The 24,649-nt window shown below is 53.3% G+C and overlaps 1 protein-coding gene and 1 long non-coding RNA gene across 2 annotated transcripts; one reads left to right on the plus strand and one right to left on the minus strand.

The window, feature by feature from the left end:
- The first annotated feature begins 33 nt into the window (after positions 1 to 33).
- Positions 34 to 1,804, plus strand: LOC113614495 (uncharacterized). The gene is made up of 2 exons (XR_003430661.1): positions 34 to 167; positions 846 to 1,804. It is a non-coding gene; the product is annotated as an uncharacterized LOC113614495 (long non-coding RNA).
- Positions 1,805 to 14,031: 12,227 nt separating this feature from the next.
- Positions 14,032 to 24,218, minus strand: RABIF (RAB interacting factor). The gene is made up of 2 exons (XM_027096013.1): positions 21,349 to 24,218; positions 14,032 to 16,635 (listed from the first exon to the last, which is right to left on the minus strand). The coding sequence occupies exons 1-2, from the start codon at positions 21,472 to 21,474 to the stop codon at positions 16,390 to 16,392; spliced, it is 372 nt and encodes a 123-aa protein (XP_026951814.1). The 5' UTR covers positions 21,475 to 24,218; the 3' UTR covers positions 14,032 to 16,389.
- Between the last annotated feature and the right edge of the window lie 431 nt (positions 24,219 to 24,649).

The raw sequence follows: 24,649 nt of genomic DNA on the forward strand, positions 1-24,649 counted from the left end.
ACAATGAGGAGCCTCTGCACAGCAGAGAAGAGTAGCCCCCGCTCGCCACAACAAGAGAAAGCCTGCGTGCAGCAACGAAGACCCATCGCAGCCAAAGATTAAAAAAAAAAAGTTAACACCTCTAGCAAGGGAGACTCTGTTCCCTAAAATGGAAGAAAGGGGTGCAGGTAAGGAAGACCCAGGCCAGGGCCAGAGCTGGGCTTTTTAAGATTAAGACAAACCAGTAGAATAGGCTGAGGGCCTGGTCAAGCGGGGACTGTCAGACCTCTGCCCCCAGACCTGTGGGGACAGAGGAAGCTGGGGGGCCAGAGCCATAGCCTGGGTCTGACAGCCCCCATGACACGCACGTGCGGGCCCCGTGGGGGTCACGGGGTGGGGCTGGGCACCATCCTCTCAGCAAACCCCTCCCAGGGGTCCATCAGGCAGGGCTCACAGATGCTGGGGTCAGTTCCTAGGTTAACGCTAGTATCTCGTCCCCTGAACCCAAGGCAAGGCCTCCAGTGACATTCCTAGGCAGCCCCAGGGCTCACTGGCGCAGACACACATCCTGAGCTATAGGCCAGAAGTGGGTGTCCAAAAATCAGAGCAGGGAGCCCCAGGCCGAGAGCACGGGACCCCACGCCCCTTGCCGAAGGGGCCTCTCCAGCCGCCTGGACCCCGGGCTGCGCTGGCAGGGCGTCGCCCAGTCCTTGCCTCCTGCCGTGCCCTTGCACTGACAACACACTGATCTCTCGGACCACAGACCCTAGAAAAGTAGTTCCTTTCTCTTTGGGGACCGCGTTGAGAATAAAAGCTATAGACCTCCTCGCGTAAGAGGCTCATGGGCACTTTGTAAATCATTTCAGGGGCTCGTCTTTTGGAATCCCGGTTCTTGGACGCCGTGCCTTAACAAGGTGTCGGGTGGAGCCGTGGTAAGACGCTCGCGGGCCGGCCTGCGAGTGCACAGGGCCTCGGCCTCCACTGCCCTCGCGGGGACAATCTCCGGGGCCCAGGGACTGAGACGCTCTCCCTCGGCTCCCGGGCAGGCGCACCCGCAGCAGCTCCAGCCGGAGCCCCTAGGCGGCGCGGCTCACCTTTCCTTGAGGCCGGTCCTAACACCCGTGGGGCTCAACCGGGACCACGGGCGCCGCTGCGGGCGGAGGCCACCCTGCGCTACCTTGGAAGGAGGGCAAGGGCGTTGGAAGGTTGGAGACGGCCCACTGCCCGGCGGAATGCCGCATCACAGTTCCGCCCGCCCGGGGCGTGGGAACAGCGGACGGAGGATGCAGAAGTGCGGAGAGACGGCTTAACATCCGGGTCCTCACTCTCGTCCTCGCCATCCTCCCACCCTGTGCCCCTCTTCACGGTCTTCCAAGGCGGCCAGGTCCTCAGGGGACTCCTGTCCTCCCCCCTGGCACCCACACACTGGGCACGGGGGGGGCGTGACTGGGGCCTCAGCCGACCATGCAGACCCCGCCCCACTCCGCTGTCTCCCGGCGCCACCGCGGGGCTGGTGGCTGATGTCGAGCTAAGGAGAACCAGCAAGTAGCACTAGTGCCTGCGTCTGTGTTCCCTGGAAGTTGTCTGTATAAGGGTTCTTATAACTGGGAAGGGCGGTCACCTGCGGTTGGTCTGCCAGCCTGCAAGAAACGGAGGCACAGAGCAACGTGCTGCCCACCACCAGGGAACAGAACTCCAGAACGTGGGGCATTCAAGACGGCGAGACGAGTCCCTTCAAAATCACAGTCCAGAAAAAGGGTGGCTGCTTTATGGCAAAAAATTTAAGACACAAATAAATACAACACTTGGTCCTCGATTATATGCTGACTGAAAAACTGACTCAAATTTTGTGGCAACTGGGAAAGTCTGAATACTGATTAGGTATTATTTGGGGAAGTATCATTAGTTTCGTTAGTCACAAAAAACAGATTTGTGTGTTATGTAATAGCTATCAGTGAGTTTAAGTGGGTCAGCAGAGCAAAATAAACACAGTAGACTCATATTGAATCCAGGTAGTGGATATATGGGCATTAATTACACTAGTCTCACCACTTTCCTGTAGTTTAGAAAATTAATAGTTTAAAAAATATAAAACCTTGTGACAATCTCCAATTGGATCTAAACTTAACCTACTTTAAACACTGCTCTGTTCAGAATATATAAATACATTTCTTATTCAGGAAATGTGTTTTAAAAAAGGGCAACTTCGGGCTTCCCTGGTGGCGCAGTGGTTGAGAGTCTGCCTGCCGATGCAGGGGACACGGGTTCGTGCCCCGGTCCGGGAAGATCCCACATGCCGCGGAGCGGCTGCGCCCGTGAGCCATGGCCGCTGAGCCTGCGCGTCCGGAGCCATTGCTCCGCAATGGGAGAGGCCACAACAGTGAGAGGCCCACGTACCGCAAAAAAAAAAAAAAAAAAAAAAAAAAGGGCAACTTCAGGTGGTACATACACACAAGGGAATACTACTCAGCCATAAAAAAAGAATGAAATGATGCCATTTGCAGCAACGTGGATGGACCTAGAGATTATCATACTGAGTGAAGCAAGTCAGACAGAGAAAGACAAATACCACATGCTGTCACTTACATGTGGAATCTAAAATACGACGCAGATGAACTTATCTGCGAAATGGAAACAGACTCACAGACATAGAGAACAGACTCATGGTTACAAAAGGGGAAAGGTGGGGAAGGGATAAATTAGGAGTTTGGGATTAACAGATACACACTACTGTATATAAAACAGATAAACAACAAGGTCCTACTGTATAGCACAGGGAACTGCAGTCAACACTCTGTAATGACCTATATGGGAAAAGAATCGGAAAAAGGATAGATACATGTATAATTGAATCATCTTGCTGTACAGCATAAATTAACACAACCTTGTGAATCAACTATACTTCAATAAAAAAAAATTTTTTTCAAAAAAAGGCCTCAAAGCCTCTGAGGACGGCAAGGGTGCTACTTCCTGAGGGCAGCTGCTCCGCCCCGAGAAGCCACAGCTTTCCGAACGTGCAGCCTCCCAGACACGCTGCCCTGCTGCCCTCGTGCTGAGCTACAGACACCTCTTCATTGTTACCTTTGTGATCAGGAGCCCTGCCTGCCCTCCCTTCATATGCTCACGCGGGCAGCGGGGTAACAGGGTGGCAAAGCTGCCTGTTTCCTAAACGCCACAGCTGCTAGAGTCTCACCCTGGAAGAAAACCCATAAAACTTGCACCAGGTCTTAACGCCAGGTTCCCTCTGGGACTGTGAACTGACGAGAGGGTGGAGGGGAAACCAATTACTCAAAAGGAAGAGACGTGTTCTTAGACCTCTGACCCTGTGTTGTCCGTTATCTGAATGGAGGCCTTTCTGTTACCCCCACGGCCGCCCCGCCCCGCTCCAGGCCCTGTGGGAGCCACAGTGAGCGGGTGTGTCCCCGGCATGTGACCGGTGAGGCCCTCGCCCCAGCCTGATTGGCAGGTCCGGGGGTGCCTCTCTGCCAGGCTAACAGGCACGAAACACTTTTCCTTTCACAAAGGCAAACTTTCAGATAGATTCGACCCTGTGGCACAGGCCAAAGACCTGGGTTCCAGAGACGGTGGGATCTGTTAAGTGAAAGACAGCCTCTGAAGCTGAATTTGCAGGACTCTCCCATCCCTAGTGTGTTTGTTTTCATGCCACCAGCTCTGCAGGACCTGCCCCGCTCAGGGGGTCCACAGGCCGCCGCCAATCCCTCCCTTCATTCCTACTTGCCTTGAAAGCCGTGGGACACCAGCCCAGCCGGACAGGTGCCTGCCCTTGACCATAGCCACGGCAGCTCCCATCCTGGGCACCGGGTCTCCACTGTGGATCTGCCATGGCGGGGGCCGCACTCGACCCTCTGGCTGGAGGGTTCAAAGCAGGCACTGGAGATCTCGGACACTGAGAGCTCCTCCGGTCGGCCTCTGCAGCCAAGATAACGGGTGAGTCAGTGACCAGAGGCACCTGGAGCTCCGTGAGGTCCAGGTCAGGCCATCCTCAAAGCAGGGAGGCAGAGATGAGCCAGTTGAGGCTGGTACAGGTGGGGAACTCGGTGTCCAGGTCGGGGCATCATGGATGATTTCATTGCCCACCATGAGGACAGAGTCTGGGTGCTCGGGATGGAGCTGGAAGGGTTCTACAACTGCTGTAGACACTTGGGGGCCGGTAAGTAGCAAACTTCAACTTGGACCTCCTGTCCTGTCAGCAGAAAGCCACTGCCACCAGCAGGGACTCGGGGCCTGAGCACCCCCAGAGCTGTCAGGAAACAGGAAACCCTGAAGCCAGTGCCCCGGTCCGTCCAAGGTGGGAGCAACACCGTAAGGATGCAGATGGCACATCACCTGCCCAGCCCTCTTCTCCAGACAGGGCCCTTTTCTGTCTAGAAAACCACTGTGACCTAATACAACTGTGTCCACTTCTGTATGTCAAAAACAAGACTTTGAAGCATACTTTACACTTAAGTGCATATGCTTTACTATATGTGCAGTGAGCGATACGACAAATGTATGGACCTAGAGAACAAGCCAGAGAAGATATAGAAATCCCCATCCCTCTCTCTCACGCTATGCTGCTTCACCTGTTCAGAGGTGACAAGAGAATGCCCACAGGGGCTTGGAGTCCTGGGGAGACATACGACGTGGAAGGCCGTGCCGTGCCGTGCGTGTGTGTGTGTGTGTGTGATGGGGGAGGTGAGGTAGGGGAAATGAGGGCTGGGGGACAGAGGGCATGTCGTCAGAGCTTGGCCACTCACCCTGCTGCGGTAGAGTGGGGGTGGGGTACCTTGTAGAGCATGCAGATTCCCAGGCCCCGCCTCAGATGGGAACCCAGGAACCTGCAGGTTTAACAAGCGCCCTTGGTGTCCCCTGGACTAGAAAAGCACCAATCTACAGCAGACACACAGTAGTGCCAGTATAAAAATTCTCCATTTACTCACAATACATACACGTACCAAGTCATTATGTTGTGCACCTGAAACTAATAGAATGTTGCCTATTGTATATCAGTAAAAATAAATTTTAAAAAAGAAAAGCAAAAGGAAAGAAAGAAAAAGCAGGTTTTATGCAAGCTGTTGACTAAAAAAAAGAAAATTCTCCTTTTAAGAAAGATCTAAGCCTAGGGGTGTGTTATGTCCTCAGGTCACCAAGCAGCAGACAGTATCTGGACATGCCTCTAAAGGTCCAGTACCAACTGCTGGCTCCCAGCCGGCCCCACCCCTGGCTCTCCAGGCCTCAGGCAGGGGATGGGGTGACCTGGAGAATGGGCTAGAAGGTAAGCAGGAGCCCCTCCCACCTGGAAAGCCCTGCTCAGGAGTCTAAGAACAAGCAGAGCATCACGGCCAATTCCTCCCACCTGCTGGGCTAGACACGGACCAGAGTTCAAAGGAGGCTCGGATCAGACAGTCAGACGGCAAAGCCAGGAGCCAGCCGGCACGGCCTGCGTCCACAGTCTCAGGGCAGGGCTGGCAGCTCAGGCTTCTGTCCCTGATCCACACCCGGGACACACAGCAGCCCCAGGGGAAGCTGAGTGGACAGACAGGCCAGAGGAAGCATGTGGATGCCACTGGCACCGGCCACAGCCCACATCCTGTGGTTCCTCTGCCTCCACATGCATCCAGCCTCCTGGGCCAGAGAGGAGGCTCCAGACATGCTGATCTCCTGCAGGTGCCCAGGGCACATGGTCCACTCACCAATGTCCAGTTGGTCCAGCACTGGCTGGAGCATCTCCTTCCCTGTGTGCGGTGGCCTCGGGCAGAGTTGCTGGCTGCATCTTCCTCACAAGATGCCAGCGGCTCAGGGTGGGTGCCTGTAAATGCCAATTTTTACCCCATCCAGAGGCGAAGCGAGGTCCATCCCCCACAAGGACACGGGGCACGAGGACTGTGCGGCTAAGCCCCCAGGTGGAGCCCACCACAGGGCGTGAGGGACCCGAGGCCCACTTCTCAGCCAGTCCTGCCTCCTGCCTGGGCAGGGAGGGGGACTCAGAGGTCCCGTACCAGCCGTCCCTCAGATCACAGACACCTCATCCTGCTTGGTGAGGAATCGGGGTGTTTAGGGAGATCTCACTTGACTTTTTTTTTTTTTTTTACCGTATGCGGGCCTCTCACTGTTGTGGCCTCTCCCGTTGCGGAGCACAGGCTCCGGACGCGCAGGCTCAGCGGCCATGGCTCACGGGCCCAGCCGCTCCGCGGCATGTGGGATCTTCCCGGACCAGGGCACGAACCCGCGTCCCCTGCATCGGCAGGCGGACTCTCAACCACTGCGCCACCAGGGAAGCCCCTCACTTGACTTTTGATTGGGATAAGAACACAGGCTAATGTAGAAAGCCCAGGCCACAGCTTAACACCTACAACATGTCTTTAGAAAGACGGGGAGGGTTTTCCAGGAACAGGAAACTGAGGAGGATCCAGATGCAGAAGGGAGACGGCCAGGACCCCGGGAGCTGGCGGCACATCCTACCAGGGCCGCCTCAGTTCAGGCCGAGCAGGGGCCCCTGGGAATGTTCTCCTTCGGCCACGCTATGCTCAAGAGTCTGAGGGTAGGAGAGAGAGTTTCCAGGCTCCAGGTCCACAGAGGAGGCAGCTTTGTGCGGGCCTGGCCAGGGTGGTGAGGGGCCTCTTAGGTCCCCAGGCCGTGTGCCTGGGCATGGCGCCCTCGGGCTGGCACTGCCCGCCTGGCCCCGCCCCCGGGTGGAGGTAGGGGCGGGGGAATCCGAGCAGGGCGTGGGGAGAGGAGGGGGGCCTGAGATTCTCCAGGAGTCTGACGCCTCTTAGTGCGTTACCTAGTCTGAAACCCAGAGACTGGACTCCCTTTCCAGGCCTCCCTCCCTGCTTTAAGGCCCTCGTTTTCTCTTCATGCGCTCAGGGCTTGAGGTCTCCAGGGGCAGGAACTAGAGAAAACCGACACCAAGCAGCACCCCTTGGCCCCCCTCCCTGTCTGCTGGGTCGGAGCGGCTGGGGAGGCCCAGAGCCCTGCGTGCTTCTAGCCCCGGGTCCCTCGGAGAGGGGTCTCCACGCCGGCACCCTGTGACCCCTACACCCCGAGGGGCAGAGGGTTGAGTTCAGGGCCGTGGGCTAACAGAGGCAGAGGCTCCGGAGTGAAGCCGGTTTGAAAGCTCGCCCACACGGTCCTCTTTTGGGGGCTGTGCCCCTACTCTGGACACCTGTCGCGGTCCCCTGCAGTGCAGAAGAGCTAATCCAGATGAGGACTGCCCGGGGGTCACCGCGGAGGCAGAAGACTCACCCCCAATGTCAGCTCTCCTCAATCCAGCGAGTCCGGAGCCCGGCGGACTCCCGCTTCTGGTCCTGCGCGCAGCCCGCTGGAGCTGGTCGGATCGTCTACACCCGCAGCCGTTCAACCGTTTAGTTAGGAGCTCCCTCAGGACGGCCTCAGGGCCCTGGCAGGGGCTCGGCACGGGGTGGGATCACAGGTTCCCGAGAGGCGCCGGGACCCGGGGAGACACCCGGGCTCTTCGTTCCACGGAGGGACTTCGCGTCCTGGGCACCGACGGCGGAGAGAGGGCCGCCGGGAACACCCTGGTTAGCTGGGCCAAAGGTCGGGCGCCTCTGACCTCGGGCCGGAGTGCAGAAGAGCCGGCTCGGAACTGGACAGCCCGCGGGAGCCCCGCCCACCCGGGGGCGGAGAGGTCCCGCGAACTCCCGCCGCTGCGCTCGGGCTCCTCGGCGCGTGCGTCCCACGCCACACGCCTTTCCGCGCAGCGTGCAGTCGCTGCGGACGCCCGACGGTGCCCAGCCCCGCACCGCGGACTCCGAGAACCTCAAAGCAGACGCGCTACCCCGAGCGGCGCCCCCAACCCAGGCACCGGCGGCCTAGAGGGGTCTACCTCCCCGCAGCGGCCGCCTTGCCACCCCTACCCCGCGCTCTCGCGCTGCCCGCCCACACGAGGCCCCCTCGCGCCGCTATTGGGCGGCCGATTATGAAAGAGCCCCGCCCCGCCGGTCACTGGGCAGGTTGTAGCCCAAGGGAGGGAAAGCCGCGAGCGTCGAGTCCCTCTGGCCAGCTCGACCCACTTCCCCGGTGGCCTGTGTGCCGGGCTGAGAGCTTGAAGCGCTGGCCAGAGCCTTCGTTCCGTTTTTATCTTAGGGTAACACCGCAGACCTGTCGGAAAAGTGCGTAACCGGAGGGTGGTGCAGACTTGAGGTGCGCAACCACCAGAGAGGGAGAGATGCTGTGATGAGAACCAGGTGCGGGGAGGTTCGAAGGCGGGACAGAATGTGGCTGGGGGAGGGGTGGCAGACAGCTGTGGGGAGAGCATCGCAGGTGCTGGTGACTGAAACTTACCTGCCCTTGGGGGCTTCCCTGGTGGCGCAGTGGTTAAGAATAGGCCTGCCAATGCAGGGGACATGAGTTCGAGCCCTGGTCCGGCATGATTCCCACATGCAGCGGAGCAACTAAGCCCGTGTGCCAGAACTACTGAGCCTGCGCTCTAGAGCCCGCGCACCACAACTACTGAGTCCGCGCGCCTAGAGCCCTTCTTGGCAACATGAGAAGCCCCTGCACAGCAACGAAGGGTAGCCCCCGCTCGCCACAGGTAGAGAAAGCCCCTGCGCAGCAACGAGGACCCAACGCAGCCAAAAATCAATTAAAAAAAAAAAAAACAAAAAACCTTACCTGCCCTTTGACTGGGGCCCCTGCTCCAGTTCAGGTGACTTCAGTCCCCCAAAGGGCGAGGGGTCCAGGCTGCCTGAGGCAGATGCAAGAGGACTCGTGGCTGGAGATGGAAAGGGCCTTGGATGCTAGTCGGGAGAGTATGCACATCATTGCACCGGCGATGGGGCGCCATTGAGGTTTTTGGGGTTTTTTTTCTGGCTGCGGCCACGCTGCATGTGGGATCACAGTGCCCTGACCAGGGATCGAACCCTCGCCCTCTGCATTAGAAGCGCGGTGTCTTAACCGCTGGATCGCCAGGGAAGTCCCCAGTGAGGGGTTTTGATCAGAGGAGTGATGTGATCAGAGAAGCATTTTAGACAGTACACAGATGTACTTTTTTTTCCCCCAGTAGTGGTTTCGTATTTTTCCATGATGAAGGGCATACACACGTTTTCCCTCTCCCCAAGCTGTCAACTGAGGGACCTCTGAGATGAAGTTTTACTTCTAAATACCTAAGTGAAACTCGCTGGTCCATCTTGTAGTGTGAGAGGCTGGCTGTCGTCTGTGTTTTTTTTTTTTTTTTTTCTGTTTGTTTGTTTGTTTTGCGGTACGCGGGCCTCTCACTGCTGTGGCCTCTCCCGTTGCGGAGCACAGGCTCCGGACGCGCAGGCTCAGCGGCCATGGCTCACGGGCCCAGCCGCTCCGCGGCATGTGGGATCTTCCTGGACCGGGGCACGAACCCGTGTTCCCTGCATCGGCAGGCGGACTCTCAACCACTGCGCCACCAGGGAAGCCCTGTTGTCTGGTTTTAAAAGATGATTGGGGCCCCCGCAATGATACCCTCACCATTGTGCAGCGCCGTCCAAAGGACCTCACGCACCTGTCATCTCCTGTGGACAGGTGATTGCACCCAGTGTATGTGGGTCGGGCTTGGAGGCTTGGATTCTTGCCTTGGAAAACCTGCAGCGGTAATGACTTCCTGCTGGTAGAGCTCAGGAAGACAAAGTTAGGGTCACCCACCAGTGCCCCTGGATTCCTGCACCTGTTTACCCACAAGACACTAGCCATGTCATTTGAAAGTATCCTGAAATATTTTAAAACTAAATGCCCAGGGGGCTTCCCTGGTGGCGCAGTGGTTGAGAGTCCGCCTGCCGATGCAGGGAACACGGGTTCGTGCCCCGGTCCGGGAAGATCCCACACGCCGCGGAGTGGCTAGGCCCGTGAGCCATGGCCACTGAGCCTGCGCGTCCCGAGCCTGTGCTCTGCAACGGGAGAGGCCACAACAGTGAGAGGCCCACGTACCACAAAAAGAATAAAATAAAAATAAAAAAAATAAATGCCCAGGCTTCCCTGGTGATGCAGTGGTTAAGAATCCGCCTGCCAATGCAGGGGACATGGGTTTGAGCCCTGGCCTGGGAAGATCCCACGTGCCACGGAGCAACTAAGCCCGTGTGCCACAACTACTGAGCCTGAGCTCTAGAGCCCTCAAGCCACAACTACTGAGCCCACGTGCCACAACTACTGAAGCCTGCGCGCCCAGAGCCCGTGCTCTGCAACAAGAGAAGCCACCGCAATGAGAAGCCCGCGCACTGCAACGAAGAGTAGCCCCCACTCGCCACAACTAGAGAAAGCCCGCTTGTAGCAACGAAGACCCAATGCAGCCAAAAATAAATAAATTAATTAATTAAAAAAAACCCAAAAAACTAAATGCCCAGGTGTCTCAGGTGGCTTAAGTCCAGGGTGCCCAGCTGAACCTGGAACTCTGAAAAGTGTCATTTGGTCTCAACTGTGGGGTTTTCTGAGGCTGCCAACGCTAAAGTGGATGTTCCGGTCGAGGGATGAGGGGAGAATGTGTGGGTGGACGTTCAAGTGAGTGCTTTGAAACCTCACGTGCACAAAGCTCAGATGTAACCTATCGCCTGTCACTGCCTTGAACAAAACAATTTTCACGGGGTGTCCTGCTGAAGGCGGGCACTTCAATGATCAGAGTGAAGCTGCCTGGCCATGAACTCAACACCATCGTCTCTGCCTTTGCCTCTTTGGCATTCATCCCACCCGCTGGCAGAGTCACCCAGTTACAGTCCTTCCATCCCCCAACTGGATAGAGCCCCTCCGACCCAGGGATTATAAATACATTTGAAACAGTGACATCCTCAGTGTTACTTGTGGAAATGACACCGCCCCCTTGACACCATGCTTCTTTACATCACACCAATTAAAATTAGTCCTTTTTACAAGGTATTTGGATTTATTTCTACTATCTAGACTATTTCCAAGTTTAGACTTTTATTTCTGACTTTTCCTCCTCCCTTTCTCTATATCTCCTGTTAACCTGAAAAATAAAAGAGGCAGTTATTTTACCAGCAAAATGGGTTTACTCAGGAATGGCAGAGAATTTAGACTTGGGACAGGCAAGCTGTGGTGAATCGCAGGTAAGCTGGGAGAGCGCGGAGGGACGTGCTTTCACCAGGTTTAGAAGGAGCTTGGGGACATGTGTTCTGAACAGGACACAGGGGAAGAACAGGGGTCCAAGGCTGTGAGGCTTCTCATTGGCTGCCAGGGGTGGTCAGAGTGGGACCACCACTGGGCAGGGAGGGACTTTCCTTCCCTTTTTTTTTAAGCAGGAGATAAACTGCCTATGTGAAAAATGCCCTCCCTTGTACCAGAGGGAAAAAAGCAACATCTTATCTTCCCTCTTCCTGCTGGTGATGCAGGCACGAGCGTGAAAGGCCCCCCTTCCGGCCTCCCCACTCCATGTGAGGTGAGGTTCCTTGATTTCTTTTCACACCCCCCCCCCCACACTCATCTCAGCTCCAGGAATTTAAAATATTCCCAAGGTTGGAGGGGAAGGCCCACGGTCAACTCTAGTTTTCAAGCCATCTGAAGAATCCTGACAAGTCTGCATCCTTTTCTTCTCGGCACCCCTGCCCCATGCTCCCCCATCACGTAGCAACAAAATGACATGTAACTGAAATGACAAACACGGTGAGCCTGGGCAGGGGAGGGGCAAAGGAAGAGGGAGAGTCTTTGTGGGAAGAAGATTATCCTCTTGGTGAACAATCAGGGTACAAGGGAGACACCAGGGCCATGCCCAGGCTCATCATTCTTGAGCCAGTGACAAGGCTGTGCAGGTGGTTCCTGCTTTCAAATGACTGAATTGCTTACAAAAGTGGGCTCTGTATAGGACCATTAGTTACTTTCTTTTAAAAATCTTTTTATTATGAAAATATAACGTGTTCAGAAAAGCGCACAAAAGATGTACAGCTTAATTTATGACATAACCACTATGCAGATATTTAAAAACTAGAACGTTACCAACCTTGCAGAAGCCCTCCTGACCCTGCCCTTCCAGATCACGACCCCCATCTTTGTCATAAATCAAGTATCCATATGCATGGTGCTGTTTCTGGGAGATTTTGTTTTACCCTTGTGACAAACTGTGGTGTCTCTTCAAAGGAGAAACTCTCCCATCTGGTTGTCTCTCCAAAGGAGAAACTCTCCCGTCTGGTTGTCTCCCCAAAGGAGAAACTCTCCCGTCTGGTTGTCTCTCCAAAGGAGAAACTCTCGCATCTGCTTTTTCTCCTTGACCGTCTTGGCTAGTCTTAGTCCTCTGCACTTACATATAACTTTTATTTTATTACTTTATTTAAAAAGATATTTATCTATTTATTTGGCTGTGCCAGGTCTTAGTTGCAGCACTCAGGATCTCCATCGCTGAGTGCGGGATCTTTAGTTGTGGCATGCGTGTGGGATCTATTTCCCTGACCCGGGATCAAACCTGGGTCCCCTGCATTGGGAGCTCGGGGTCTTAGTCACTGGATCATCAGGGAAGTCCCCTTACATATAACTTTTAGAATCAGTTTGTTGAATTTCACACACACAAAACCTGTTGGATTTTTGATTGGGGTTTTATTAAATTTATATACATCAGTTTGGGGAAAAGTCAACATCTTTACAATTAGTCATGAGTTGGCAAAATTCTTCTTTAAGGACCAGATAAATATTTTAGGCTTTGTGGGCTAAGAGGCAAAACTGAGAATTTTATCTGGGCAAAAACCATCCTTAATTCACAGGCTCTCGAATCTCAATAAATCAGATGTCAGCTTGAATGGATCTGGGCTGTGGTTATCTGGCCCTGTGAATTTGCTTGTTTTCCTTCAACTTCTCTGGGTAACGCCGTATGAGGTCTTGCGTTGCGGGCTTGCAAATCTACTGGCAGCTCCCAGTTTCCTAGTTCTCTCTCCAGCTGTGTCTAATCTTCTATTAAAACCTTCCGGTGAATTCTCACTTCTGGTTTTGGATTTTTTTAGATTCTAGAATTCACTTTTTTTTTTTCTCACATGTCTGGTATCTCCTTTGCAGAGTAAGCAGTTACTTTACCGTCTACCTCTGAAAGCTCCTGTTTCCCCAGCCTCAGTGGGCCTGTTCCCATGGCCTTTTGTTTTACTGGTTTTATCATCTTGTCTCATATGCTTGGTTACATTTTATTATATTCAGTATATTGTCTTAGCAAAATTTTTTGCAGAAAGAATTTGAAGTTTAGGATGGCGACATCTTCCTCTAGAGAGGGTTTTTGTTTGCTCATGCCAAAGGCCTGGGGCAACGACCACTTGGGATCACCTTAATCCAATTTCAAGGGCTGAGATTTTGAGGCTGAGCTGCAATCCATCTTAGAAACTTTCTACTCCCCAACCTGCCTTGCCCTGCTTCCGGGGGCAAAGGACCGAGGGCACCAACCCGAAGTGAGGGCAGGCCGCCTGGTCCACACCCTGTGACAGGCCCTGTCCCTGCCTTCTGCAAGGCCGTCAGGACCACCCATCACCCTCCGAACTGCCTCCTCTAAGCTGGGAAACACCCCCAGGAGGAGAGCGTCCATTACGCTAAGCCCACTGCCCGGGGCCTCCATCTTCTCCGTGGTCCAGATCCAGTAATTCTCCAAACTTGTGTTAGCGCCCTGATGCCTCCGGACTTTTAAAGTACGTATCCAGCCTTTCGAGCTGCCCTCACTGGGATGGTCAGTCCACCAGTACTGGGAGCAGAGGTCCTCATAGCCACATGGCGGAGTTCTGAGGAGCCTCATACAGTGCGCTAACAGCAGTAAAGTGTCAGTACACCGCTGTCCACCTTTAATTCTGTGTCGAAACAGGAAGGCCCTGGAAAAATCAACTGCTCCCCCACTGCAGCTGCAGCCTCGATACTCACAGCCGCGGTCGTGGGCTCCCCCTTGTGCCCCGGCGCACACAGCGACCTGACTCACAAGGCTTTCCCCAGAGCCCACCATGTGTGGGGGGCAGGGAGACGACCTTCATTCCACGACAGACACCGAAGGGCTGATTCCTCAGCCGACAGACCCCAGGGTAAATCCTAAGGCGCAGGTTTCAGCCGTCATCTCTGTTTCCAGTTATACATTCTTCCCAAGGACGTGCAAGAATCTAATTGTCACTGTTTAAATGCCTTTATTTCTTTCAAATCAAGCTGAAAAGGCAGAATAACAACTTGATATTTTGGCTACTGGAGGAACAAAGTTTGGGAATTCTCAAGAAACGAAACACAAGTGACCAGTAAATATATAAAAATTTCATTAGAAATAAAATAAATGCAAATTAAAACAATGAGACGCTATTTTTCCTACTATTAAAGTATCAACATATTCATTTAAGACAATAAATACCCAGTGTTAGGAACTGCTGGGGAGGAGGGTAAAGCCGCACAGCCGTTCCGAGCTGTGCGTGTCAGTCAGCAGAGCCGTGAAGACGCACACACCCTGCAAGCCCGCTGCTGCTGACGCAGCCGGGGAAACAGTAGAAAAGCCTGGACAGATTCAGCCACAAGGTTGCACCTTATATCACATGGTTTAGGAGAGGCTGGAGACAATCTAACAGTGGACTGTAAAATAAATTACAGTACAGAAATACGACGGCGGAGATGGACGTCACCTACGTGGGAAGTCAGTATTTTGTTAAATGGAAAAAGCAAGTTATGAGAGTACCACATGATCTCATATTTGTTTTAAAAACCCTATGTTTATTTATACAGTACATACTGAAAAACACTGAGAAGAACATAACACCACACTACCGTCGGCAATCTCTGCATGGTGAAAATATGAATGATTAAAAACATTTTTATACCTACTTTTTTTTTTAACATCTTGGTTGGAGTATAATTGCTTTACAATGGTGTGTTAGTTTCTGCCCTACAACACAGTGAATCAGCTATACATATACACATATCCCCGTATACCTACTTTTGTATTTATCTGCTATTTCTGTGATTAAAAAAGGAAAGAAAAGTAAAAGTCTAATTTAAAAAACGCCTTGCCCAGGTTTTGGCTCATGATATGAGGGGCCACACGTCCCCAGAGGCATCTACGTGGTTTTGTTCCTTCTGACCTGAGTGGATATTCTCACAGTTTTTCTGCAAATGCCATAATCATGGACATCTGACCATCCGTCTAGAAAACAGTTCTCTCATTTTCTACCACAGCTCGTGAGGCTACGGCCGGGGACGGAAGCCACCTTTCTAGGGGAGGAGGTTGGTGGCAAAACTGTGCCCAAGGCCCGCACTTTAGTTGGGGGGCCCTTAGACCAAGTTCTGGGGAGAAGGAGGGAGGAAGCAACTGGAAAACAGGTCCGAAGGAATGCCTGTAAGGTCTCCACTTAGCCCTCATTTGCTTTCTAGGTCTCCTGAGCCTTAGAGGCACGGAAGATGGGAGGATGCCGGGAACCTGGTTTCACAGATTCCTTCTGAGATGGTGAGTCATTCCAGAAGAGAAATGACAGACTGAGATTCAATCGTACTGAACATCAAACTGTCAGCGCAACCCCACAGCTACAAAGAGAGGCATCTGGATGGAAAGTCTGTATTCTGGGTTAGTCTAGAGATTCCAACTGAATCAGAAATCTGTGAGGACCACGCCCAGCGCATGCAGTAATGATGCCACCATCCACTTAAGAAGTCTGTCCTAGGAGCAAAGAGAGAGTTATATGAGAGTCATGTGAGTCCACGTAAGACAAACCAATGAAGTCATGTATGATGCGGCAAAGGCCCGCCCCCTATGTCCTGCTCTCTCCGCTGACTCCAGGAGATCTTGGGAACACAGCCAGGGCTGAGTTTTCCTCGGGGTAGCTGACAGATGGGGTTGGAAATCTGACTTTCAGCTTACAGGCTATATATAGCAGTGCGGAGCTAACACAAAGAAAAACTACATCAAGATTTGAAGGGAAGAGTGGCCACACCCACCTTGACAATAAAGTCGCTGTCAGCCTAGAGGAGAGGCCCCTAAACGTGGTCTTAGAGGCATGTCCAAAGGAATGTATTTCTGATTAGTGGTTTAAATACTGCAGTTGGGAAATGTTTTACTTTTAGAAAGAATAAATTACTGTAAAGTTAGCCACACAGCAGACGTCCGTGCACTTTCCTGAATGAGAAAAAGGCGGGTTTCAACCGTCAGCACCTCATGAGCACCATCCGTCACGTGTCATCACGGCTAAAAGTTTGCATAACTGCTCGGAGGGTGAGAGTCCCAGGGTACAGGACAGCAGGAGGCTGGGAGGGGAGCAGATCTGTGGAAGCGCCCCGTGTCCTAAACCCGGGGGGAAAGGGGGCTGAGCAAAGGCGGTAACGCCTGTGAACTAAGCAGGAGGCCGGCGCTGAGGCCGTGAGGAAGCACGTGGACGCGTGCTGGACGGGGCGGGCTGACGCCCGTGACTGACGTTAGTGCAGAGAAGGCGACGCGGCCGTCCTTGTGGGGAGTAGATTTTATAGTGGGGGTGGAGCTGAGTCCCCTCCCCTCAGTCACTCATGGGAAACCCGTTCCAAGGCCACATAGAAACTGTTCTTGTCGTCCAGGCAGTGCCAGCCGATGGGGCCGATCTCGCAGTCTGCGCAGACCAGGAACTTGATGTTGCCCACGTCCTTGGTGAAGCCCACGTTCTCGAAAGTGAACATGTCCTCCACCAGCCAGTGGTCCTGCAGAAGGTCGCCCTCAGGGCTGCCGCCGTCGGCCAGCGCCGGCTTCTTCCTCATGGGCGGGAGGCAGAGCTGGTGGACAGAACACAGCAGAGCCCTGCTCACTCCGCACGGCCGGCCCCCGAAGCTCCCCCAGCCCAGGCGCCCGGCAGTAAGCCCCAGGCTGCCCCGGTCCTCGCCCGCCTCTCAGGAGAAGGGGGAGAGGCGCTGCCTGGTTACCGCGGTAACCGGGACGCCCTGGGTCCTCAGGACCAGCCTGTTCCTCCCCGCCCCCGCCCCCGGACCCTCCAGGGCCAGCTCCTCCCGGACACTCGGCTCCCACGTGGCCTCCTCAGGGTCCCCCCCAACCGGACAACCTGCACGAGCTTCCCATGCTGCCCACTGCATGTGTATTCTTCAAAGTGGCTCGGCTGAGGCATAGCTGACGCACACTGCACAGATCCAAAGTGGACATCTGACACATTCTGGCACACGTATACCGCACACCAACAAAGCTTTACCACGATCAAGAGAACGAGCGTATTCGTCACCCCCAAATTTCCTCATGCTGCTCCATTTCCTACTCGTTGTTTCTGAAATCATCAGTTTACTGGCTCAGTTACTTACCAGGGGGCTCCCTCCACCAGCTCACTTTTCCTGTTCATTACCACATCCCCACTGCCTGGAACAGCAAGAGACACAGAGCAGAACGCAAATATCTGGGACAAGGGTAAACACAGGATGTCTGGCTTCACGCTATTCCACCACTGTTGTTACGAAGATACTGGGTTTATCTTATAAAAGGAACATTAAAAAGGAAAATCTAGTTCTAGAATTTGCAATATTATCTCTAGGACCCTTGCATCTCCCATTCACGAGGAGAAAGCATGCGCACACACGCACGCACGCATGCAATCCCTTTGACTTCTTCCACGTGGTTAGCGGACGCCTCAGCTGCCGCCCACTGAAGGACACGTCAGCCAAGCTCCTTCCCTGCTCCACACTATGGCTGCCGCCAAGGCGCGGAGTATTTCCCACCCCTTAATTCACTTCCAACGCACCCCCAAACTCTAATAAAATAGGACGGCCTTAATGTGCTAGCCTGGCATTGGCAATGAGGACAAAAGCAAACAATTTAAAAAGTTTTTTAAAAATTCGACTGACATCAATGCTCTAGTGGGGATGCGAACGTCAGGAAGGCCACAAGAGCCGCCAGTGTGTGAAACACCCTGGAGCCCGCACTTCTGAACTCCAGGCCTGCAGACGCTGGTAGGGTATCCCTGGCAGGGAGGAGGGAGCTCTGATCCAGAACATTACCCCTCCCTGTCCTCCAAGCACTCGGCTTGTTAAAACACATCTGTGCATTTCCCTTTGCTGTGTCACCTGAGGCTTCATCTGAGGACATCATAAAATATGATAGTCCCTCTTCCTGTTATATTGTCATTCCAGCCACTCTTTTTGCCTCATCTGATGGTTAAATGAGTCCCTAATGCTTTGTTTTACCCTGAGTGAAAATGGGAACAGGCAGAGGCAAAGAGAGGTAGGAATCAAAATTCAGGAACCAGAAAACCTGAATTCCAGTCCTATGAGTAATTTTCTGTGGGCCTAAACGTCCCTAGGTACATTTCCAGCCTACCTCCTATACCGTCGGTGTGAAATCACATCTTAACTAAATGCAAGAGGAGTGAAATGTGAGGGGAGAAAATCAAAGACTATATAAGCGTTAGCCCTCAGGACATGTCTAGCAAAGGAGCACGAATCCCCCACACTGTCCCCGTTTGCAGTGCATAAGGCCACCTCTGCTGTCTCCCATTTAATTAGTGACTAAAGGGCAGGACTATTACTACCCATTCATTCAAGGGGTCAGTCACACTGGGTCCTGTTCCCGCTCTTCCTCAACATGCCCATTTTTACTGAAATCCTGTTAAGTCAGACCCATGTATTTGCACTCGTCTGTGTATCTGTGCCTGGATCTCAACAAAGTAGAGGACAACGCTAGGGCCACGCTGTGGGATGTATCATGTGGGACACAATGAGGCTTTCTGGACAGACTACTGGGGTGGAAATCTAGAAATTAATACCTAATTTGAGGTGGCCAACTCGGCTGTCTGGGGGCCAAAGTCGCCAGACCCCTGACGAGGTGGGTTAGCTGTGCGGCCAGGGCCCCGGCCAGCACCCCTGATCCCGGCCAGCTCTCTGAGACGCATCGAACACCACGACGCTGAGATTCTGCTGATGTCTCACTGAAACTTCTTTTGCTTTCTTCAAGAACTATTAACAGTACCCGTTAAAAAATAAAATATTTTCTTTCTCTTTGTAAAAATACATTCTCATTATAGAGAACTTGGCAAGCATGCTGTACTATAGATGAGAATAAAAACTGTCACAGTACAAAGTAAACTTCTGTTAACCTTTTTTGTAATTTTTCCCCCTTCAGTGAGTACATGTGGTGGTTTTATTATTTTTTATTATTATTTTTTTAAAAATACTGACATGGGGAAAGAACCCGTCTCATAAATATATATATATATATATATATATACACACACACACACATATATATTTATTTATTTATTTATTTATCACTGCATTGGGTCTTCGTTGCCGCGCGTGGTTTTCTCTAGTTGCAGTGAGTGGGGGCTACTCTTCGTTGGGGTGCGCGGGCTTCTCATTGCAGTGGCTTCTCTTGTTGTGGAGCACGGGCTCTACGCGCACGGGCTTTGGTAGTTGCAGTGTGCGGGCTCAGTACTTGTGGCTCACGGGCTTAGTTGCTCCGCGGCATGTGGGATCTTCCAGGACCAGGGCTCAAACCCGTGTCTCCTGCACTGGCAGGCGGATTCTTAACCACTGCGCCACCAGGGAAGTCCTTTGTAGTGGTTTTAAAACCACACAAATGTCCACAAATTCTCTGACAACCTTTCCAAGATGTGGAGACTATGCCTCTCCCCTTGAGCCTGGGCAGGCCAAGGTGGGTGGGACAGGCTAGGTTAGGGAAGGCTGGGCCACTTTCGCAGGTTGCTCTTGGAACAGTTGCTCTGGGAGCCCTGGTGACCCTGGAAGAACCATGGCTACCCTGCGGCCTCCTGGCGGATACCGGGAGGAGCGGCCCATCACAGCCTGTCCCAGGTGCCTGAATCCTCTCAGTCCACAGGCAGACATGGGAGTGGGCAAGCTTCTGAGATGACCCCTCTAACTGCTGCCCCATGAAACACCATGAATGAGAGAACTGCCGAGCTGGGCCCTGCCAACCCCCAAATTTGTGAGCAAAATAAACGTTCATGTTTTAAGTCACTGTCTGGGGTGATTTTGTTATGCAGCAATAACTAGAACAACACTGCCCAACACACCTGAGGCATGTTCCATTTTAATTCCTGATTTTTCACTGTGATAAACTATACATAACATAAACTGTACCATTTAAATAATTTTTAAGTGGGCAGTTTGGTGCCATTAAGTACATTCACATTATTGTGCAACCATCACCACCATCCGTCTACCCTTTTATAACCACACTTGCCAACACCCCTGACCCGCCCCCGCTTCCTAAACCCTGGCAATCACTAATCTGTTGACCATTTCTAAAATTCAAAAATGTCATATAAATGGAATGACACAATAGTAATCTTTTGGGACCAGCTTTCTTCACTCAGCATAATTCCCGGGAGATTCATCCTCATCCAAGTTGTGGTGCCCGTGGTGTGGCATCATTCACCAGCAGAATGCCTGCTGGGCTGTTTCTGGTTTTCGGCTCTTAGGAATAAAGGTGCAGTGAACATTTGTGCACAGGTTTGGTGTGAACATGTTTTCATCCCGCCAGGGATAAAGGCCCGGAGAACACTTGCTGGGTCCTATGTTAGGTGCATGCTTAGTTTGAGAATAATGTCTCGGTTTGCTCTCATTCTCACCCCAACAGTGCTCTATCCTTTCTCTCCCACAATCTCATCTTCCACCCCCCTCTCCTGCCCCAACTGCCCTCTCCCTCAAAAGGTAAGAAAGCAACTATTCCCTTCTCTAACTCATCACCCTTTCCCTACATTATCAAGCTCTTTGGTGTTTCTTTCCTCTGTGACTGTAATTTTCTCCTCTGCCCCAGACTGCAGGTGAGATTTCACAAAGGACCGAGTCGGGGGTCTGAACATTTTATAAAGAAACCGTTCACAGGACTTAAAAAAAAGGACACGTCGGGTGATCGATGGCGCCTGCGACACACGGATTCGCTCCGCCTGCTCTAACCCTTAGTCTCACGGACTGAGAACTTCACTCCCTCATTTACTTAATATTCCAAAGTCTGTGTCCTCCCTCACGCGCGCGCAGTCTCGGGGCAGCGGGCGCGGGACACGGGGTCTGTGCAGCGGTGTGAACGACACTCCTAGTGATTCACGACGTCGACGGGGATCACAGACCCGGGAGCGAGCGAGCGCTCTGAGGGTTCGGGCCTCGCCCCCAGGACGGCCCCCGCGTCCCGTCCCTCCCCACCCCGTGCCCACCCGCCCAGTCCCTGCGAACCGCCCCCCAGTTTCCCCGCCCACTCCCCCCCCCCGGGACTCCGCGCCCACTCCCGGGGCGGGGCGTGGCGGCGCAGTGGGAAGGAGGCTGCGGAACGTGACAGCTGGACGAAGGGCACCGACACCTGAGCCTGAGGAAGTAACACTCAGGCTCCCTAGAAGGTCGGTCTGCAGAGGCCCGGCGTCGGGACCCCGCGGTCGGCAGGCGCGGCCCCGGGGCGCCAGTGGCCGGTCGTGTGTCCGGGTCCAAGCCGAACTGGACCCGGTGTCGCCGCCCCTCCCCCCCCCCGCGTCCCCTCACCTGCCGGCGGGAGAAGAGCGCCGTGCCCGGCTGCAGCACGCGGGAGCCACAGCGCTGGCACAGCACCGCCTTCCGGTTCCGGCCCTCCGCCGACACCAGGTCGCTCGGCGGCGCCGCGGGCTCCATGGCCTCTACCCGGGCCCTTGGCGGCGACGCGCACGCGCGGTCTCAGGGCGACTTCTTCGTACCGCGCAGGCGCGGTCGCGGCGACGCTGCTTCAGCGCAGGCGCCGCTTCCCGGCCCTGGACGCCAGTGCGCAGGCGCGGCCGTTCGCTGCCGCCCAGGCGGTCGGCGTGGTTTTGTAACAGATGTCTCCTGGGATGTGACAGAGCTTCTGCCCAGGCTCACCTGGGCGTTGGGCTTCCCTTACACTGAGTGAAACCTGAGCCAGTCCAAGTGTGCGTTTAGTCCCGTGAACGACGGGGACGTCCTGGGGTCAGACCCCCATCAGCAAATCTCAGCCGCAGTGGCTCACACGGGACGCGACCTACAGGGACACCTGCCTTGTGGGCGGAGGCAGGCGCCTGGAAGCTTCAGTTGCTGCTCTCTGTTCTCATCATACGGACCACTAACTACGTGGCAAGACGTGGTGTTGACGCGCTTCCAGAAACGTCTCGAGTCCCAGTTTCCCTATGGGTCGGTCGTAGCGCAGTGAAGCGGTAGAAGTCGGAAAGGCTGCCTTCCAGGGCCCACGGGTCCAGGCATGGCCCTAGAGCCACTGCTGGGTCGTTACGCTGTGTCTCACGCTCTCCGGTTCGTCTTCGGATGTCTAGCTTACTAGTTGTAGAGCGGCAGGCGTGGCCTTCCTGAGATGGCAGGGGAGGCAGATAGAAGGGGAGCCAAGCCACCTGAGAAACGTCTCATCTACCCAGCACCCCCTGTCGGCGGCACGTTTTTCTTCTTCCTCTTTGTCCTTCATTAATTCAACATTGGCTGAGCAATTACAGAATATGCTACACCCCGAGGATACTACGACGATAGGCACTTTGTACTGGAGAACACAGTTTAAACAGGAAGACAGACCCAAACCCAAGGACATGTGATAAAGACAATCCAGGGAACAAAGTAAATGGAAGCACAGATCAGGGGTAATGCCACATGGGGAGTCAGAAAAGGCTTTACCTAGGTGACACTTGAATTGGGCATTAAAAGGTGACTAGGATTTTGCCGGGACAGCAAGATTATTTCAGATAGAAGGAACGGTGTAATATATCCACGAGGGTAAGAACAGATTTAGGAATGGTTAAGACCACTGTGGATGAAGCACGTGATACCTGGGGGGAGTGAGGGTGGTAGAGGAGGCGAGTTCAGAAAGGTGCCGTGAGTCCAGATCACCATGGGTCTAATGTCATGCTAAGGAATTCAAACCTTATAACATGGACAACGGGAATCTATGGACTTTTAGGCCAGAAATATCTGTTTGGTATTTACTGAAAATGTGCTGTATGTTTCGTATTGTAATGGCCCTGTCCGTGCTTTAGAAAGATAACTGATGACAAAATGGAGGGGCTAGACTGGAAAGCAAGAGAAGAGTAGAGGTAAGGGTATCAGGAGACGGTGCTCCATGAGTCTGGGCAAAAGATAGGGAAAAAAAACACAGGAATGGATTTGGAAAAATTAAACTCATGTACAACCTAAAAACTAATCGGATGTCTATTGTGGTGGAGGTGACAGGTGACACAAGATGAAGGTAGCTTTAGCTTTCAGAGGTTGCATAACTTAGTGGCTGCCTGCCAGTTAACGGGAGCTAGAAAAACAGGAGGAACCACCAAATAAGGGGTAGCTGTGTGTAGGTCCATGAGCAGGGGAAAGCACAGAAGATTGGGGAAAGAGTGGAAAGGGATGGAGGGGGCTATTCAGCTGTGGCTGCCATCGAAGAACTATTTGGGAATTTGGTCTGAAACTCAGAAGTCAGCCGTGAAGACAGCCCAGAGCCCAGAGCCATGGGTTCTTCACCCCCTCCCCTCCTCTGCCTCCCCTGGTCTCTTCCTGAGAGAACAAGTCACATGTCTCACAGTTCGATTTAATCGGCAGGCACAATCCCTCTGCTGGAGAAAGGCCGGCCGGCCTCTTTGCTGAAGCTCTCTGGCTCCCCCTTCCCTTTGCTCTGCGAGTATCAGGATCTTTGCATTTCTGCAAGCCTTCCGCATAGCTGTTTGCATGACAAACAGCTGTTTGTGGCACAAATCGAGGCAAACGGAAAAAGGACTGGGGCGACTAAAACCCTAAAATTCAAGCGGTTACAAAACGAGCCCAAGATTGCCTCCTCTTTATCCCCTGTGGTTTCTAAGTAAAGTCCAACTGTGAGAGTCCGTGAATATGCAATTCAGTTAACCTTGTATTGATGGGAGTCTCCAGAGATCTCTTACCTGTCTAACAGAGACACAGCAGAGCTAGCTGGCAAACACACAGGTGAACGGGCTGAAGAGACAGGACCTGCAGCTGATCCCTATGCCTGGTCCCCCAAAATGTCTGCAAGACAGGCACTTGAGACCACTGATTTTCAATATTTTCTTAAAAAAAATACAAACAAATGAACTTGAGGTCAGTACAACTCAGGGAAAGAGGAAAAAAAGGAATTTCAGAGCAAAGGGAAAATGCATCCTTCCTTAGGTGATCACGTCCCCACACTCCCAATACCCACAGAGCAGGAATGTCACTGCACAGCACAGGGGAGCCTTGGAGGGACAGCGGGTACCGAAACTAACAAAAGGAGTTTAGTTGTCGCTGATTATTCTGTCCTGGGATGAATAAAATCCACTTTAAAGACAGGGAAGGGGGATTCTAATAACAAAGAACTACATGTACAAAACACAGCAGTAAAAACCACACCTTAGCAGAAGTATGTCCTTAAAAGAATGAGGGAGTAATGAGGCAGCTGAACTTCTAGGCAGCTGCCCCCCCGCCCCTCCCCCACCCCCTCTAAACAGTATGGACGCATAACAGTGGAGTGAGTAGCATTTGCTTCAACAGAGGAAGACCTTCCCCGTATAGATGAGTCACGGCAGGGAGGACTACTGTGAAATCACAGGAACTTCTGGTTTATCCCTGGCCCACTGAAGGCCCATTCTCCTCCACCTCTGCTCACCCAACATGTGCTGGCTCTGTCACTCTCTCAGTCCCCAGGGCCCAGGGGACCACGGAAAGACCCTCAAATAACACTCCCTCCTCAGCCTTCCGGCTGTCGCAGGTTCACTCCCATCCCACCACGTCCAGCTCCCTTCCCACACTCTACACCCAGCTCTGACGCCAACCCTGTCCCCCTGTCCCCAGGCCCCCAAAGTTTTGACAGGGCTCTTTC

The sequence above is a fragment of the Aethalodelphis obliquidens genome, unplaced genomic scaffold (assembly GCF_003676395.1).
Source record: "Aethalodelphis obliquidens isolate GAN/ISIS:26980383/991018 unplaced genomic scaffold, ASM367639v1 scaffold97, whole genome shotgun sequence".
Lineage (NCBI taxonomy): Eukaryota > Metazoa > Chordata > Mammalia > Artiodactyla > Delphinidae > Aethalodelphis > Aethalodelphis obliquidens.

Bases quoted from the DNA above. Each gene is read 5' to 3' on its own strand.
- RABIF (XM_027096013.1), bottom strand. From the start codon at position 21,474: ATGGAGCCCGCGGCGCCGCCGAGCGACCTGGTGTCGGCGGAGGGCCGG. The intron at 16,636-21,348 runs GTGAGGGGACGC...TCTGTCCACCAG, and splicing joins CGCTCTTCTCCCGCCGGCAG to CTCTGCCTCCCGCCCATGAG.